Source organism: Sinocyclocheilus grahami, unplaced genomic scaffold, assembly GCF_001515645.1.
Source record: "Sinocyclocheilus grahami isolate Dianchi unplaced genomic scaffold, SAMN03320097.WGS_v1.1 scaffold263.1, whole genome shotgun sequence".
NCBI lineage: Eukaryota > Metazoa > Chordata > Actinopteri > Cypriniformes > Cyprinidae > Sinocyclocheilus > Sinocyclocheilus grahami.
In genome coordinates this window covers 966,188-986,711 of record NW_015505442.1, presented here as the reverse complement: position 1 = coordinate 986,711, position 20,524 = coordinate 966,188, and the positions used below count along the sequence as shown (strand labels likewise).

Here is a 20,524-nt window from a genome sequence, read left to right as displayed (position 1 = left end):
ATGATAAGTATTCTAATAAAGATCTTTATTCAGTTTTAAATAGGCCAACAAACTGTAAAAATACATACAGGTCAATAAAATGACAAATCAGCTCCTTCTGTGCATTTCAGCCTCTTGGGATACGGTTGTAAATTGTCCTCAAAACAATATGGAGCAGATGGATGACTTGCAGGTGTGAAAAAAAAAGTACTTTTGTTGTCGGTAGGTTTTTTCTTTTTCCAGATTGGTTGATCCTGAGAGTCAGTCGGTATGAGATCAAATTGGGAAGTCGTGGCCTAATGGTTAGAGAGTCGGACTCATAACCCAAAGGTTGTGGGTTCGAGTCTCGTACCGGCAGGGATTGTAGGTGGGGGGAGTGAATGTACAGCGCTCTCTCCCACCATCAATACCACGACTGAGGGGCCCTTGAGCAAGGCACCGAACCCCCAACTGCTCCCCGGGCGCCGCAGCATAAAAGGCTGCCCACTGCTCCGGGTGTGTGTTCGTGGTTTGTGTGTGTTCACTGCTGTGTGTGTGCACTTTGGATGGGTAAATGCAGAGCACTAATTCCGAGTATGGGTCACCATACTTGGCCACTTCACTTCATCACTCACTCAAATTCAAATCAGAGACTGATGCCAGCATTCCCCAGCCTCCAGGAAGCGTAAAAGGATAATCATGATATTACAACGTAGGATGTGCTTTCAATTCATGGAGCGATAATGCAAAAGAAACGGTGCAAACAAAATCATTCAATAGTCCAGAAAGTCACCCTGCATCCCAAATAAAACAACAAATGCTTCAGTGATTAAATAAGATTGACTTAGGACAACACAGGAATATCAGCATTGCTTAAAATAAACTCGGCTTAACAGAAAAGATAACATCCACTCGCCAACATACCCGATTAAGTCTGACTATATTGATTTTCTGACAAGCTGCAATATCTTGGAACAAAGAAATAATTAATTAAAGTGACACTATCAGTTAAATAATGCAGATTTTAAGCACATTATAGAATTCAGGCCTCAGCAGTTTGCATTTTTACATTACAAAAGTTTTTTTTTGCTTAGGGCTTCTTAAAGAGATAACTCATCCAAAAATGAAAATTCTGTCATTTACTTAACCTCATTTGTTCCAAACCTGTATTTTGAAGAATGTTGGTTTGGTGACAACTGACTTCCATTTCTCAAAACATCTTATGTTTCAAAGAAGAAAGTAAGTCATACAGGTTTGGAATGACAGGAGGGTGAGTAAATGATGACAGAATTGTAATTTTTTTGGGTGAACTATCCCTTTAACGTAATTACTACTCAAATGAATGTGGAACTCAAACCGTGCCCCCAAAGTTGTAACGTTTTATTGCTGGGCTGCTCAGATGTGCTTGAAGGCCAAAAAAGTGAACGTGGGTCACTCTAAGAAAATTAAAAAAAATCAGTGACATAATCAGCGCGATTCAGCACAAAGCCTCATTCAAAGAATCACTCCTTAATTTAAAATAGTTTTTTTTTTTTGTCCTTTTTGAAGTAACTTTCACAGAGCTATCTGGAAGCACAAAGCAAAGAAATAATAAAAGAACAGACTGGAGAAAAGCCTGAAGGCCAGCACAATTATGACACGGAGGGAAAACAACATAATTCTTATTTAAAAAAAAAACAAAACAACGAAATCTAATTTCAGTCCTCTAAGGAAACAAAAATGGCCATCTGAGTGAGTGTAAATGCAGGGCGCATGCCTTAACGTTTCCTCTTTCGGGGTGATGCTGATGAAGCCGAGAAAGAAGATGGTAATGGGAATGTTGTCATAATTCCTCGTTTCCGGAGTCATCCTCATCATAGCAACAGTCCTCGCCATCCTCATCCTCCAAGTCCTCATCATCATAGTAATCGTCATATAACAGGTCGGACCCCTCGTCTGGTGCAGGGGCGCGTGTGCGAATGCAATACTCCGCCAGGGTGGTGGGGACTTTTACTCCGTCCCGTTCTGCCTCGGCTTTAGTGGCCAGAACCTGTTTTCTGTAAGACACACAAACACAAATCTTCAGGCTAGTCTTCAATTGTAAATACATTAACGTAAACATGTTTTCCATTTGCTTTTACTGCTATTACAGTTTGTGGTAATCCATGTCATGCCACAGATTCTGCCCAAAGACATTAACTTTGCTCACAGTGCAGATTTACACAGCTGAAATATTAACCATGTAGCTTCCATAAGACCCATCTGTCTCAGGCAGTGGGACATATTGACATTTTATGTTATATTAGTTCTTCATATGAATTGTTGCCCTGAGGTTTCAGGTTTAGAAATAAACAAGTCAAGTAAAATTTTCCAACATGAAATGCAACATGCAATAGACTGCCAAGAGGAGATGAACAGTCACTCGTGTTTCAGTGACTCATTCAACCACAGGAGGGCACCGCTGATCCAGAAAATCCATTAGCTGTTGCTTTTCACCAGGCCTTCTGATAGAGCCATGAAAACGGTAACCAGCCAATAAACATTGAGCACAGCTGAACTCTTAAAGGAGTCATATTCTGTATTTTTGCACAATCATTAATATTACCTAATGATTTCTGCGTATTCCCGGTCTTTTCCTTTACTGTCTCTCCATTTGCGGTACATGACGGAGGCGTCCACGTTGGCTGGAGAAAACGTGTTGGGTTCGTTCAGTAGAGAGATGACACTCAACAGTATAGTTCTGAAACACACAAACAGACACTCGATGTTATAATGCCATTACCTTAAAGCTCATCAGCTGCAAAGCTGCTTTGTGTTGCATTTTCCTTAAGATTCCAAGAGATTTTACACAAGAGGATCAGTCTTTATCTATTGCTTACAGCTACACCGATGCACTCACATTTGCAGTAGGGGCGTACAGTATTTTCAGTGACCAATTTGGCAAGAAAACACTTTGAAAGTCACTTATTTTGAAGTACTGTTTGCATAATCATTCTTATAGTCACTGATTGTCAAAGTGTTTTGAACTTAGAAAGTAAATGTAGTCCAAAATAAATTTTCAACAATTTAGAGTGAAACATGTATAACAAAAAATAACAGCAACAACAACGATCATTATTATTATTTTATTAATCGTGCTATAATTATCATTTAGTGTTATGATATACAATTAATTTTAATATTCAGGTGATAATTATTTTAGTTATTAATAGGTCAAAACCAGAAATAAAATAGCTGGTTCTACAATTTTTTATTTTATTACATTTTTTTTTACAAATTTTACATATATCAATATTAAAAATGCGCGCTTTTTTGGAAAAAACCTAACAAAAAACAAAACATGATCTGGATAGAATAGCCTTTCTTACCATGTACATACAAATTGTTTACTGTAAAATTAAAACTAGCTCAAAAAAAATTATCTAGACATAATGATCACTAACAAAAAAGGAACACGGATACCAATATAAAAACATGAAATATTAAACGTGAAAATTATACAAAAAGTGCAATCTGCAATATTTTGAGGTTGTTGCAACAAAGCAAGTTCTTTGAAGAACAAAGTGACATTACAAAAACAACTGGGCAGATGTATTAGTTTGCAAGTCTTACTGCACAGATCTATTCTGATATATAGTACCAGATTTGTTTTGCACTCAAAATAATAATTCATTAAAAGGAACATCTGAGCAGGGTAACACAGTAGGCTATTACAGTGTAAACCATGCAACATTCAGTCTGGGGTCAAAATATGCCCATCTCTCTCTGTGCGCAGCGACAGCTGCTCTTCAACAACACAAATGATTAACAGGAGCTTCCAGGACGACACTAGCTTTTCCACCGAAGCACAAAGCCCAGTGAAACATGATACCAGACTAACAAGAACACAGATCAGACTCAGGGGAGGAAACACACAAATACACAGATCTCCACTGAGATGCTTTCCATAAAGCCAAGCAACAGGAATCTCTGAACACAAAACCAGCCTGGTCACTCTTCCTATAATTCTGTTAGCGGGAAAATACATGATCACTCTTTGTGACAACGACTATTAAAAAGCTACCGCCTATGTATCCCTGAGGGGAAATTTATTTAAAAACCATCCATTTCTCTGTGGAATGTGGTCTGAATAAGCAGCAAAGTGGACTAGACTATATGCTGATAATCAAAAAGGTCTGGCTGTTAGAGATTCCTTCATACCTGACGTTCTGTGTGGGGTTCCACCTCTCTGAGGGAAGCTCTCCGCTCTGTGGATCATCTACTGGAGGATGCAGAATGGAGATACACACGTCCCCGTTCTGTTAAAGCACAAAGAGATTCATCAATCACATGATCATAATGCTTTCATGAAGCAAAACAAGCATCTGAGTGAACCCCTCGCCTCCACACCACTGCTGTGAGTACTCGAGTCAGAGCGAGATGTGTGACAGAGCGATAAATAGAAGCAGCCCGTCAAAACTGAAGGATGGTCTCTGCAGAACAGAGAAAAACTCGCCTGGATTCTGAAAAGGCCTTGTGCATGTAATGCATACATATCCAATTTGAGGCAATATAGTGGTGCATGGGGTAGGTGGTTTGACTACAAACTTAAATCAGAGTATTGTTATATCACGGTAATTGTGTATATATATATATATATATATATATACACACACAGGAAGTACAACTATATATATATATAGATATATATATATATATATATATATATTTTTACTTCCTGTAAATTCAACCCAAACATTTTTATATAATTATATAATTATAATTATAATTATATAATTAAAACATACTTCATCTAACTTGATTACTGCCTTTTTATCTGCAACTTCGTGAACTCAAACCAAAAAACAAGATTATTCATAACAAAACAATACATTAGGTGTCAATATTATAAATAATATATGAAAAATTAAATGAAAATTGCCTTGGCAATCATCTGAAATAAAATAACTAAGGTGAAATACTAAAATGACTAAATCATAAATAAAAATACATTTAAATAGTTAAATTAAAATTGAAAATATAAAAATAAAGGCTAATTCAAAACATTAATAAATACTATAATAGCATACAGATAATAGTAAATAAGCTTTGTGTCTTTATACATTAATGAGCTATGTTTAAAGACAGTTAAAAAATATGCACATCTGTGAACGTACATCAGTTGAATTCAATATTAATGTGGCAAGATGTTACAGAGCATGGCAACCATAAACAACATACCGTTACACTACATTTATGTCAGAACACATGGTGGCGAATGGCGATGTGTCCAAACGAATAAATAAAAATAATGCGCATTATAAATCAACAAAGCTGTCTACACTACACTACAAGCGTTCACCACGATCCACTCTGGTGTGTCTCCAGCACACCATACTCATTACCTGTGATATACATTTTCAAAAATGATTGAAACTGAGAGAATGGCAAATTGTAACTTTTTTTTTTACATTTTTGCACACACTAAAAATCCACACGCCATCTTTTGGGAAAAGAAATGTGTGTGCCAAATATAATAGTCTAATACCAAACATAGACCTAAGAGACCTACACTGAGAACAATATTAATTGAAATACAAGATTGAAAAGAATGAAGTTTGAATTTGAAAATGAATTTAATACACAATGTCAGTTTGTTTAGTTGTTTATATTTATTAGATATTTATAAATATAATGTTATAGAACCTCAAATATAAGCATAACTAAATGAGTAATACTAGTGATTTAAATATTTTTGAATTACTTAATTTTCAGTCTGTTCTTCACACACACACAACAGAATATAATGCATGATTTGTAGAAACCAATTTTAAGACGGTATTAATCCTTTTTGTATATCCACCCAGGAGTTCACTGAACAGAAAAAACGCAGAAGGTTAAGAAAATAATGACAGATCTGTGCAGTGGCTTTTGCCATTGCTATGCTTAGAATTTCAAACACACCACATGACCTAATGTTTTTCAGGTCACAAACAGGCCTGAACTGCAGGTGAACCACACCGGTCTGTGCCTGGTGGTGTGAGTTACAGTTAGGGCTGTGTATCACCAGCAAAGTCACGATACGATACGCATCACGATACAGAGGCCACGATACGATACGTATCACGATCCAGGACTGCACTGAATTTCACCTCAGCAGAATTTAGTAAAACAGCTGTTTATTAAACACTGCTTACTATAGTGCCATTTCTAACTATTGGCAGAGCAGGCAGCTGACCTCTGCATTATGAAGGGCCTCCATAACTGTACCACAGTACAATATAGGTAATGGCATATATTTCATGTTTACATTGGGCACTCCCCACCAGGTACAATATTCTGATTGTTTGCATCTTGTTTTTAAGCCCATAAATAATAATGTACTCGTTCTAATAAATTTATATTGTAATGTACTCATACTAATATATAAAAAAAATCACTTACATTGCTGGTAGGTTATCATTGCACAAATTAACACACTCTCTACGTAAAAAAAAAAAAGAGAAGTGTTCTAATCTAACGCGCTGTCTACACTATATCTAACGCACACAAGGCTGACTCGACGCGTCTGCAAGTTCGCTTTTAGGTGCGCGCGGCAGGACTTTCTGCGCAGAGTTCAAAGCGACTCTAGCCGAACATGCACGTCTGTGCCAGCATTTGTGTGAAACGGAAGCAGTTTGATGTTAAGTTCAGTCACTCACACAGATCACGTTGCGGCCGCACTCAGACATTCAGGAACAAACTTTTTAGCGCTGCCCCGCAGTTTTATCAACTAAATAGCTTAATCGCTAGAGCTACATTATCTTTTTCAATAAGGAGCTGGTAGCATCCTTGTTTCTAAAGGAATTAAAGCCACAGCTTTACTGTTAATAGAGAAACGAGGCAAAACGGTGGTAATTCATACATACACAGCCTCTCTCTTTCTCTCTCTCATAAATGAACAGTGAACACTTGATGAATCACAATTTTCTGAGAATAGAATATTGAAGTGGAGATCGCTAAACTGCAAGCTAATCGCTATTTTCAGAAAGCACGCGCGTTTATCCACAGTGGAGAGAGAGCGCGTACACAGGGTTGCCAGGTTCACAAAGATAAGTAGCACACTTAGCAGATATTTCCGTATTGCGCAAGTGTGAAGCTCTGTTTTGGGGATTACGTCTCTTTATATCAGGCAACCCAGTTGTGTTCCTCTGCAGCCAGATTAAACCTTGTCGTAGCCTATATATTATGCTGTTTTCATTATTTTTTAGAAACCTCGCACTTTTCTACTCAATTTTAAACCTTGTAACATTTTAAACAAATTAAGAGCGGTCCACTGCTGCACACGTGCCACAGTATCGATACAGGGCCAGCTGTATCGATGCTCGTATCGTCAAATCTCTGTGACGATACATCGTCGCATCGATATTTTGAACAAAGCACTAGTTACAGTTACTCATTTTTAAGAGTTCAAATAATGTGCTTGGCTTACTTTCTTATTTGAAACAGTGCAACTATTTATAATCAATCATATCAAGAGCTCATATAATGTGTTGCTTTTCATTTCTGTTCAGTGGCACTAGCCATCATACAAAAGCCCCGTTCACATTAGCAGCGACTTTTGTCTACATAATCTAAATCTAAATTAAATCCGTACATTCAAACAAAAATTTATGAGAAACAGAGCCTACTTTCTTCCATTGCGTATGTTTATCTACGGCGCTGAGAGGAGAACGATCACATGAGCTCTACCGTCTTCTTTCCTATTGGCTGTCGCTCACGAAAGTCGCTCTTCATTTGCATAAATTTGAAGGATTCTGAACTTTGTCACGTCGCTGGACACGCCCCATCCGGTCGCCAACGGCCACTGTCACTCGCTATCGCTCGTGTCGCCGGAAATCGCCAGCTCTCCATTGAAATGAATGGGAGTGTGTCGCTTTGCTGTTGCATGTCGCTTGTAGTGTGAACGGGGCTAAAGGTTTGTGTTTGCCTGGTGCATTAACACAGGGCTTAACTGAGAAGGAAATTAGGAAGTCCAGAACAACAGACAAGCCACGTGCCACAGTACACATCGTGAGGGCTGAAACAATCCTCTTACCTCATAGATGTTGGGGTGCCACATCTTGGTGAGGAATCTGAATGTGGGTGGGGAATAGGGGTAATCGATCGGGAACTTGATGCGAGCCTGCAAAACAAGACAAAAACAATGGTCATGACTAGGGCTGTGTGATATGACGATATATATCGGATGGACGAAATAAAAAGTCTATAGTTTCATATTATGCTCTAACGTTTATTTCATGGTGTCGCAAAATACAATGTTTACGGTAATACTTTTTCATCATTTGTATGACTGCGATCTTTACACACCACGGGGCGTGAAGCGGAGACAGAACCAGGTGGAGAACGACCAGCCAGGACAAAAAAACGAGGAGCTCGTTCCTAAACGAGGGACTACATCTGTAGCATGGACACACGTTTTTAAGCACTGCAGTTTTAAAACAACTGATTTTTAAGCCGCTGAAACACAAACAACAGAACTATAAGAGTGCGCCGTCTCCGTTTCTGTGTGAGAGGAGCGCACATTTTTTTGCCGCTTTATTGGCTTTGAACGATTACATAAACACACTTATATGCGTCAGAATCCCCGTCTTTGCAAGTATCCTCATAAACACAGTGATTTAGGTCTTAAGAGAGAGTAAACCGCTGAAAAAGAAAACGCATATGTAACAGTATATTGGATCCTGATTTCGGTCTTAAAGGGGAAGCTGTCCAATGTTCGTCCTTTCTGCCATTCATATTAATAAAACAAAAGTGAGAAGAAAATCTACATCTAATGTATGTATAGAATCTATACATAATACATGTTAATTATATCTATCTATCTATCTATCTATAGATATAATTAACAAAGTGAAGACTAATTAATTTACACAATGTGTATGTAGCATTTCTTATTTTAGTTTTTTGTCTTATTGCTTGCAATTAGTTTCTTATCCTTATTTCATCACTGACTGTTTATTTATCTTCAGTGAGCTTGAGTTTTTTTTTGGTCTCTTTTTAGGCTTGTATTAGTTTGATATCAACATTGGTGATAAGGACTATGGAAATTCTATGGCATCTAGGGATGTAACGATTACCGGTTTGACGATAAATCATGACCTTATTTAAACAATTCAGATAACTTATCTAGAATTCTTTATGGAGCAGATATAATACATATACTCATTTATTAATCAATTATCGTTTTGACATATCTTTTCTTTATTTAAAGGCTGAAATGTGAGGTTTACCTTTTCATTAAACTTTTTCAAAGCTTTATTTGAACATTTACATTAGATATTTCAACATACTATTAAACTGTTGTCAGTCAAGTTGTCATTTAAAATCCGAACATCATTGATAATGTTATTGTTTTAGTGATAATGCAAACAAAAAGTCATTTTATTTGTTGTTTGATTTTTGACACTTGAAGTGATTTGTGTGTCAGTACTTTTTTAACATCTCAAGCACATTTTAACAATACCGTGATAACACTAATAACCGTGATAATTTTGGTCACTATAACCGTGATAAGAAATTTTCATACCGTTACATCCCTAATGGTATCAAAGATTTTAATATCATAAAAACCTTTTTAAAAGAAAAAAATATATATTATATATATATATATATATATGTGTGTGTGTGTGTGTGTGTGTAAATTTATTTATGCTGTATTTAAATTAAAAAGTATATTATTTATTTAAATGCATTTTCAGATATATTGTAGAAAATGTTATGCTAATGCTATAGATTATTTTATATATTGTATTATGTTACATTTTTATATATATTACATTTTCTCATATATTTGGAGACATTTTAGTAATTTTTTGCCTTACGGGAGTTTCAAGAGCATTTCTAAGTAATTTCTATGCTGTTGTGGGTTTTTCTTTTTGCATTCTTTATTGTTCGTGTAAGTCTGATCAAAACATCTAGCCGCAAGATTTGAGTTATCATGTCCATACCCCAAACAATACAGGACAATTCAAGTGCCCAGTTTAGGGTTTGTTCAAAATGATAAGCAATAGTAATAGCAATCCTTACCTCTGAAAACACCACCAGTAAGGATTTCAGTTCAAGGTTAAATTTCATATGTTGACAGACTAACATGTGACCTAAATGTCAAGGGCAAACTATATACAAGATCATGCAAGACTCAAAGCACATAATATTGCAAACACAGTCAAATCAAACTACCAGTGTAATATAGAAAATTCATTTTATTTTCTAATATGTTGCTCATGATATAACTTGGGCCACATGTGAGAGGTATCCAAATTGTAATTGAGGAAATGCCAGATGACATCACAGCAGGAGCAACAACTGTTCCCAATGATGTGAGATGAAAATAACATGCATATTTTAGTCATTTCTGAGTGCTGGGTTGGGGCAGACTGGAAAAGAAGGTACGTATCTCAACAAGTGATTGACGGAGCCTGGTGTAGCAATAGCAGAATAGCTCCTAAAATAGCTGGCTGGCACTTATCCTTCCATGGGAGCCAGACAGGGTCAGCTGTTACCAGCACAGAAATGGCCACAGGCTTGCTGACACACTCAGAGGACACAAAAACCAGTAGACCAGTCAAAGGATCATTATTGAACTAAGTAATAAACTAATTCAGAGGGATTTGAGTTAAGCTTATGAGCAAAGAGAAAGAGCGCTGAATGGTGAGTTTGTTTATACATTTTTAAACCGTTATATTGCTTCAAAATATATATATATATATTATATATATATATATATATATATATATATATATATATATATATATATATATATATATATATATATATATCTATCATGATATATATCGTTATCGTGATATAAGATTTTGGTCATATCGCCCACCCCTAGTCATGACTATCAAAGGACACATGCATGTTTTTTTTTTTTTATTAAGTATTATGGCTAAATTGATAATGCTTTCAGCTGCCAATAAGGCTGTTTTCACACTTGTTTCATTGTTTGGTCTGAACTAAAGTTCGATTTCAACCCCCTCACCCGCTGGTCTCTTTTCACATTGTACTTGTGTTTGTCTGCAACAGATGTAGCACACGTGATGTGAAAAATGCAAGCTGCTTTCTGAAGGCAATTTATTTAGAGACATGCAACCATGAGAAATGCATAACATCAAAATGAGGGTTTTTCAAAATTGAATCCCATTTAAAATATGAATCAGCAGCTATGCATTTATGTATAAAAAATCCATAAAAATAATACAAATATGTCATATATTACCTGATAAATATATTCAATTTCTATTAAAATTGTATTATTTTCTTTCTACCCACCACTGTTCTACAGGTATAAATCTGAAGAAACTGATTTCTCATAAGTCTTTAGAAAGCAGAACAGTATAGTAAATATGTAGTTTTTTTTAAAGAAAGTTTTTAATATTATTATTATTATTACTACATTTATTTTACACAGCCCACATTTTCCTAAAGCAAACCATACTGGAAAACTGCTCTCACAACAACCAACTCTGACATGAAATGGACTTGGGTCCGCTCTAGTGTGAAAGCGTTTTACCCTGTTAAAAATCATTCTTCAGATTCTCCCACCACCCAAAAAAACATTGCTGCTTGCAAAGCAACTAAACCCAAAGAATTCACAACGTTTTATTATAATAATGTTCTCATTAGAATGTTATATACACGACATTCCCAATCATAGTTATTAATGTTGTGCACTGCTGTTTGAGCTGCGTGCGCTGAGCTAAAGATGATCACCGGTAAACTGAAGTGCTCTTTTTAACTTAACCAAACACATTCTATATGAGATAAATCAGATATACATCAAATAAACACAATATTACAACGTACAATTGCACAAAAGGCTGCAAACGAACAGCGCGCATCTGAAGTAAATAATGCATTATTTATCGGCTTTAAGATATCGGCCAAATTTCCTTATCAGGCCGATACCGATAACAGAAAAAATTAGCATTTATCGGCCGATACCGATATGGGGGCCGATATATCGTGCATCCCTACTGCTTGACAATCAAGACATTCAAGTTCAAAACGATCAACATCACAGTGCCGTCGGCCGTCACGGCACAGAGAGATTTCTTATATACAGCTGCTTTGGAGGAATCTATCTCAGGGTGAGTGCAGGACAGCTGCTCTTAATAGGATTGGAGATGCATCACATTGCAGGAGAACAGTGCAGATGGACAGGAGGGAAAACACAAATGGACGTTGAGCTGGAGAACCAGGAAGTGGGACGAATAATTTTTTGGCACGAAAACAACTAGGTTAAACAGCCGTTACGCAAGAGATATGCCCTCCATCTCAATTCAATACAGACCTAATTATTTTCAAGTCTTGTGGCAAAACTGCCCTTGAAACATTTTAGACTGCTTCTATTGGAAATGGACATACTGTGACATGCACTCAAACTATACTAATTTAAATCACTATATTAACCAGGTTTAGGTACTTTACTCAGCCTAATGTTATTCCAAAACCTGAATGTTTTTTTGGTTTCTCTGTAGTCACCAAAACCATATGATAGCTTTTGAGTAAAGAACGGATCAAAAAAGTCTTGTCACTGAAATTGCTTGTTTCCAGCGTAGCACACAAATGCCATTTGCTTAAATTCAAATACAGTAAGTAAAAACATGTGATGGCAGGTTTGAGATCAGTGATGCCAAATGGAATTATTATATTTCTAAGAGACAATGAGATTCAAGAACTACAGCAGAGGAAAGGATTTTTAGTCAAAAACAAGTTCAGTTTCATATCATTCCTCTCAAAAAGCCATTATATGGTTTCTGAAGACCTGAAATACAGCACATACAATAAGGTTCAAAGTTTGGGTTTGGTAAGATTTTTTTTTTATGTTTTTGAAAGAAGACTTTTCTCTTCCACGGCTGCATTTATTTAATAAAAAATACAGTAAAAACAGTAATATTGTGAGATATTACTACAATTTAAAATAACTGTTTACTACTTTCATTTATTTAAAATTTTAATTAATTCCTGTCATGCAAAGCTGAATTTTTAGCATCATTACTGTCAAACAACCCTTCAGAAATCATTCTGATTTGGTACTCTTAACATTAACATTTCTTATTATTATCAATGTCAAAACCATAATTTAAAAAAAAAATTCTTTAAAGAATATAAAGTTCAAAAGAATATAATTTATTTGAAATGGTAATCTTTGAATATAAATGGCTTTACTGACACCAATTTAATGCATCCCTGCTGAATATCAGCAATAATTTCTTTAAGAAAAAAATCTTGCTAATAATCTTTTGAACAGTAGTCATATGGATGACTTCTATGGTGGTTTTGGTGACACGACAGAATCCATCAGCACTTCTCCATTTGTGTTCCAAGGAAGAATGTCAGTTGTAAATGTTACAACCATATGAGGGTAAGGAAATGACATAATATTCATATCTGGGTGAATTGACCTTTGAAAGAAAGCATGTAACCATCCCTGATAAGTTAGGCACGACTGGTTTCAAGTTCTTGGCCGACTACGAGATCTTGAAAATGTGCCAGCAGAATACTCAAGAGAGCCTTAACATTGTTGTTCCTGCGAACAGACAAAGTGTGTGAATAATTTCCCCTTTCAAACAAAGAAGCAAGTCTCTGTCATGCAAATACACTCTCCACTGATTTATCCTCAAGCAGTGAGGAGTTACGGGGTATGAGTACCAGGTCTTCGGGCTTCGCTAGGCTCGATAGTTCAGTTCGTCTGACATTAATCAGATTTCAACACGAGCTCACATTCTGACACACCAGTAAACAGTGACACCACTGTATCTGCCAAACCCACGTATGTGTGTGTGAGTGAGTGCTCTCGCTGTAAACAAAGGCAAGAAAAGTCATTGACCTACTTCAGATCGCTTCACAACAGTCCTTCCTTTATAATCTAGAGAGGAACTAACACGAAGATGAATAATTCAATAAAGCTTCTGACATTATTAAGGTCATTAATTATAAACCATTCGGACTGGTGTGAAGGAACAGGTTTATCTGCTCTGGTGGAATGGGGTGAGACCTCCTTACAATCATCCTTTATTGTCATTATTCTATTTTTATAATGATCATAATAACAATAAAAGAGGTCAAACGTGATGTCAACAACTAACACCAAATAAATGGCCCCTAAGTGTACGGAAGGTCACGGATGTGACGTTTTCAAAAGTGTAGGCTAATTGGTTTTGACAGATGCCTGCATTCAGTAAAATTGGAAATGATCACAAACACTTAGGCATAAATTATTTTTGTTTTGTTTATAATTATCATTATTAAGTTAATAATGAGTATAAATGTAATCATTCAAATCAGTAATGAGCTTACAACAAGATTAACGTGTATTGATACTATGAGATCAAATAAGATTACATTTGATTGTAATATTAAAAATATTCTTCGTACAAAGTCATGTAAATCAGCTCACCCTCCATCCATCAGAATCACAATGAGGAACAAAGAAACCAAACAAATGAGCTCCATTATCCTCAACAAAGACCCCAGAATCTCATCAAACCGACAAATGATAAAAAACACAAGATCATAATCAGACCTTAAATCAGTCACAACCCTTAATTATATCCAAATTCGTCTGATGAAAACAGACAGTGGCACATAAGGAGATGCAGCTATTTAGAGCTGGTTCCACTTCTAAATATAGACCACAGCCATCTGTTCCTAAAAATAACACGCATTTACCAGTTACAAACCAGCCTAATTCCTTACCTTGAAATAGCCCCCTTCATAGTGAGTGTTTGGGGGTCCGAAAATCGCCACTTCCCAGTTGTAGAGATCAGCTTCATCCACTAAAGTGATCTTGAAACCCTCCACTGGTTCCTCCTGCAGAGACTTCATCTCCAGCATCAAAGCTTTCTGTGAGCTGGCGACCTGAGTACTGCTCTGCTGGGCCATTCCTGCTTTATTTCTACCCAACTAGACTCAAAAAGTGGGCTTTGTTACTCAAAAGGGGCGAAAAGTTGACAAGATGTGATGAGGCAATGAAAGCTGCTTTTCTTTGTCTGGAGTTGCTAGCTTAGCGAGGAAATGACAATGTCCTCAAAAAAGAGACTATTTTCGATCAAATAAGAAGTGTTTTAGCTATAAAGCATTATAAGTGTTTTTTTCGTCGTCCATGAAAGTAAAAAGGGTTGTTTGGTTGTTTATACGCAGGGTTTTGCCAGTCAGAAAAAGAAATAATCGCGCTCCGGGTTTGTTTTTTTTTTTTCCGTAGCTGAAGGCTAGCCGTGAAAATCCACTTCGACTCAACACTAATCCTCTCTAACGGGAGGTTTTCGTTAAATAAGTAAATTCAGATGTCTGAATGTACACAAAGAAAGTCTACGCTTGAATTCTGTGCCAAGCTGATCCGCCGAGAAGCAAAAATCGGCGTGAACTAGTAAACGGGAAGGAGAGTGGCGAGTCGATGTCCTGGATGCGTCTTTCCTCAATTCTAATGGGGTCGCGGTGCATCATGGGTACTGTAGTTTTACCCGCACACTTTACACTGTAAACATACCTTCATTAACTGACAACATTCCAGTTATTTGACTAATACCTTATAATTAGTCTAGCTAAATAATTAGCTAACAGTTTCACTGATTGTGTTATGTATGCATATATTAGCCAATTCGTTATATTATTTATATTATTTTTCTATAGGTCCATAGGGGAGAGTGGGCCTCTCTGTAACACACCTTAAAGAGATAGTTCACCCAAAAATGAAAATTCTGTCATCATTTACTCACCCTCAAGTAGTTCCAAACCCGTATACATTTCTTTGTTCTGCCGAACAGAAAGGGAGATATTTTGAAGAAAGTTTGTAACCAGGCTGTTTTGGGGCACCATTGACTTCCATAGTAGGAGAAAAAAATACTTTGGAAGTCAATGGTGCCCCAGAACTGCTCTGTTTCCCACATTCTTCAGAATATCTTCCTTTGTGTTCTGCAGAACAAAGGCATTCATACAGGTTTGAAACTACTTGAGGGTGAGTAAATGATGACAGAATTGTCATTTTTGGGTGAACTATCCCTTTAAGTCTTGGCTAAAAGTTTGATTTAAAATTGTATTCTGTTATTGCCCAGCAAAATGTATTGAACACAAGTAGAAAATAAAACAAATAAACCTTCATATCATCCATTTATCCTAAACAAAGACAGGCAAATCTCATCAAATCCACATCTGATGAAAAAACAGGTCATGACGTGATTAAATCAGCCTTTAAAGCAATCATAGATCTGAATTATATCAATGTATCAGAAATTCAGTTATGCAACACTGTTACAGAACTCTATAAAGTGAAACTAAAGGTTGATTTAACTTTTGAATGAATACTTTTCTTTGTTCACAAAATCTGTTTTTGTTTCTAATAGAAAATCAATCCTAAAAGAACCTGTTTAGATAAAATAAGAGTTCTCATTTTTTGATCATAGAGCACTTAGGTTTACAAAGTTTTTTTTTTTTTTGTATCAATAAAAGGAAAAATATGTTTGTTATTCAGCATCTATCTCATATGCTGTTTATTTGGCTCCAGTGAATGTCCAGGAATGTTAACAGACTGCCTCTCTTACTCTGATTATATCTACTGGCTGTTTATTATTAATTTCTGTTACATATCAATCAAAACTACTGGCTTTTGTCCAGAGGTAAGGCAGTAACAATAAAAGTCAACCAAGATCAGCTCCATATGTTGCCATATACATGCATTTATACATGCCGATTAGGGAAATAACAATATTGATCTATTCGATCTAAATCTAAATTCAATCTAAAGGCACATTAGATCAATCGTCATTACTCTTATGTTTCTCTTCATGTGGAAGAGCCTGAAGCAACCATCTCTCTGACGTCTCTCCTCCTGATATACTGTCAGTTATCTGATACAAACACTGGATAGGCTGATGGGATAGTCAAAGGACAGTCTGTTGGTCCCTGATGATAATGTTTGCAGTTAAGCTTTGACGTTAATGAATGTATTACACATCAGTACATTTGTCAGTAACATGATCTGTGGATCGTATTGTAAGATGCTTTTAATATATGCTATATATATAAACATATTTCCAGATGTATTTTTAAAATATTTGAAAATAAATGCATGGTAATTTAAATCTATTGTCATCAGAGAAACTGAGCAAAAAGAGCAAAAACAAATATTGAGTCTAAAATGTACCGTAATTATTATTATGAACTATTTTGTTTGAAATCAATCGCTGTAATATTCTGAAGAAAAAAAGCACGTCACTCTTATTTGTGTGATATTGCTTAACTATTTTTTTTGCCCCCATATCTTAACTTATTTACCTTTTTCATATAGCCTATATTTTTACACTAGCCGGCAGAGCCAATGTTACTTTGTATTTAATAGATTTTATTTATTCTTTTAACCCAAAGCAACACACACTTGTTGCTGGTAGAGTTTTACTCAAGGGCACAATGCTGATAAAATGTAATTCAAGGACTCTGTGGGTCCTGAGTCAACCTTATCAAGGCTCAACCAACAACATTTGTGGAAAATATCAGTAATTAATAGCCCTGTAAACCACATTACAGAAATGCATCTAAATACACGTGTTATATTATAACATTTGCTACTCAAGATGAATATGAGTGCACAGTATCTTGGGAAAAGCCCCATTATAAAATAATTTGCACATTGTGAATATAAATTATTTAAACATATCTAAATTGAACTGTCATATAAAGATGTACAATTTAAACCTGGTTATAATGCAGCTAAATAAATAAATCTCTACATCAATGTAAAATATTTGAATTTTATATTGGTGGATGATCTTATATTTATTTCTGTTACATCTGAAGTTGCATTGAATGGGTCCTATTAAAACAAAGTCTTAGACAGAAATGAATGATTTAATCTTAATCTCACATTAATATAGACATATGTTGTGATTAAATTTGACAATCTGAGTATTTTAACAAATGTAGTGCTTGAGAAACAAACAGTTCAGTTCTATCTTGGAAATAAAAATTAGAGAATAATTCACTTTAGCGCGAGTGAGTAAAGCCACTCTGATTGTATTTCATATCTGGTCATAAAGTTATGTATAAAGCAGTATCTGTAACAGTACAGACGTATAGTAGATAAGAAAGTAATTTAGAAAGGCCATAAACCAAATGTTTGCACATCCAACTGTTAATTTCATCAATGCATTGGCAGAGGGAGTCAATGGGGCTGTAGTCATTTGGAGATAAGGCTAGGTAAATCTGGGTATCATCTGCATAGCTGTGATAGGCGATTTGGTTCTTTCTCATTATTTGACTTAGTGGGAGCATATACAGGCTAAACAAGAGCGGTGCAAGAATTGAGCCTTGTGGGACTCCGCATGTCATGGACGTCCACTTAGACTTATGCTCTCCTATACTCACATAATAACCTCTCCCTTCTAAGTATGACCTGAACCATTTGATTACCATCCCAGTTTAGTGAACAATTGTTTATTCTTCTTCTTCTCACACATCACAGAATGATGATGAATTATCCCCCCCCCCCAAATAAAAACATATAATATAATAAACTATTTTATTTGTGATTACAAGATCATATACATTAATCTAAACATTTGCCAATAAAGCAAATGTCGTTTAATAAGTATTTAATAATAATTTTTAATTAGTTTTATTTATTTATTTATTTATTTTACGTATTAGCAATTAAATTAAAATGTTTAAATAGGTTTATCTTTGAAGTGAACTGAATTTTTCATAGCAAACGTTTCCGGTTAACGGGCTTTTATTGTGAAATGCGGCACATCCGGCGCTGCCGTCGTTTTTTTCCCGACAGATGAAAACCTCAGTGTTGGCTGCTAATGCCGGGCTGATTCCTGCAACAATCAGCAAGATGATTGGCATCCTACTGCCTGTTTCCAATCAATACGGATCAAACTGTTAGCGTTTACTGTATCTGTAGGTAGCCAAAGCCCATTTTGTATTACTATACCCTTTTTGGTAAGTGATGTCTTTGATTTATTTGGCCAAAAATCATGCTAGTGCTAACTGACTAGACATTAATAATTATATCTAGTTTCTAAATCTTTTGGATGCATGTGCTATGCAATTTAAAATACACTTATGCAGTGGATGTGTTTTCGTATATTGTGCAAAAGGTGTGTGTATATTTAGAATTGTATATTATTTAATATTTATTGCATTGTAAATTGTACCATACAGTGCAACTAATGCATATCTATCTAGCATTTAAATGTAGATTAATCATATTTCTTATTTTATTTTATTTATTTAGCTTCATGTTTCCATGGAAATTATAGTTTTGCCTTCATGCACTGGGGTCCAAGGGTCAGTCTGAGATCACTAGGGTATATATATATATTTTGTTTTTAATGAAATTTTTTTAATGCATATTTATTTGCATAACTACATTAAATCAAAAGTTAAGACAAATTTACCTTTTTTTTTAAAAATCTTTTTGGGAGGTTTGGTGACACAAATTATGAAACTTTTGTTTTTCTAGGTTAAAATAAAAGTTTATTTTTTCTATACGCGCACACAAGAAAATGTATGTATTATGACTTCAGGCAAGCTTTTACAGAAAAAGCACATTACCCATTTTTTAAATATTCAGTCAACTGCTGTATACATAGATCAGTGGTTTCAATCCTGGCCCCGGGGACCCACTGCTCTGCACATTTTGGAGGTCTCCCTTATCTGACACACTCAGCTGAGTTCATGGAGCTCTCACCTAATGAGCTGGTGATCTGAGTCAGGTGTGTTAAATAAGGGAGACATACAAAATGTGCAGAGCAGTGGGTCCCCCAGGATCAGGATTAAAAACCACTGGCGTAGTAGATAATAGTTTTCTGAATTAATGCGTGATTAAGTTAAATGTTGAGATGTGATCTGTGATTTTAGTTTTGTGATTATATGGGCAGCTCTCCTGACATCAGCCTTGCTGTAGTGACGGACCCAAATGCAGCTTTAATTTCTGTGCCCTGTTAAAATGTCTCTAAAGTTTAATCGCACTGTCTTGCAATGACCAAATCAACATTTCCCTTTAATCTAAATGTCAGCCCTCTTTAACATTAAATTACATTCTCGCTTGGCTGGATTGCTTTGTTGGCATTGGCTTATGAGAATGATGTTGGAATATGATTAAACACAATATTACAACGTACAATTGCACAAAAGGCTGCAAACAACAACGCGCATCTGAAGTGTCTCTGAAGGAAATATGCATTATTTATCGGCTTTAAGATATCGGCCAAATTTTCTTATCAGGCCGATACCGATAACAGAAAAAATGAGCATTTATCGGCCGATACCGATATGGTGGCCGATATATCGTGCATCCTTATAATTAAACCTTTGCAATCTTTCACAGGATCTCTAATTTTCAGCAGAAGAAAATGAACGGCTTATCCATCAGCGAGTTGTGTGGCTTGTTCTGTTGCCCGCCTTGTCCGAGCCGGATTGCTGCGAAGCTGGCCTTCCTGCCCCCAGAGCCCACCTACACTCTTCTGCCAGACCTGGAGTCCACCTCACCAGTGACCTCTAACCTTGGAGCTTCAGGTTTGCGCTCCCGTTTGGGAGGAGGAGGAGGAGGAGGAGGAGGAGG

The 20,524-nt window shown here is 36.0% G+C and overlaps 2 protein-coding genes across 2 annotated transcripts in view; one reads left to right on the top strand and one right to left on the bottom strand.

The window, feature by feature from the left end:
• Positions 1–1,029: 1,029 nt before the first annotated feature.
• On the bottom strand, positions 1,030–15,375 carry cdc34b (cell division cycle 34 homolog (S. cerevisiae) b). Its single transcript, XM_016290799.1, has 5 exons — positions 14,662–15,375; positions 7,994–8,080; positions 4,138–4,235; positions 2,543–2,677; positions 1,030–1,994 (listed from the first exon to the last, which is right to left on the bottom strand). Exons 1-5 carry the CDS (start codon positions 14,845–14,847, stop codon positions 1,781–1,783), a joined length of 720 nt encoding a protein of 239 aa, XP_016146285.1. The 5' UTR covers positions 14,848–15,375; the 3' UTR covers positions 1,030–1,780.
• A 3,316-nt stretch (positions 15,376–18,691) lies between these two features.
• The window catches only part of LOC107599293 (protein ABHD17B-like), a 6,548-nt gene continuing 4,715 nt past the window's right edge, over positions 18,692–20,524 (top strand). Inside the window, exons 1-2 of the mRNA XM_016290839.1 lie at positions 18,692–18,900; positions 20,291–20,512. Coding sequence (XP_016146325.1) covers positions 20,316–20,512 — 197 coding nt within the window. The 5' untranslated portion in view covers positions 18,692–18,900; positions 20,291–20,315. The remainder of the gene's footprint in view (positions 18,901–20,290; positions 20,513–20,524) is intronic.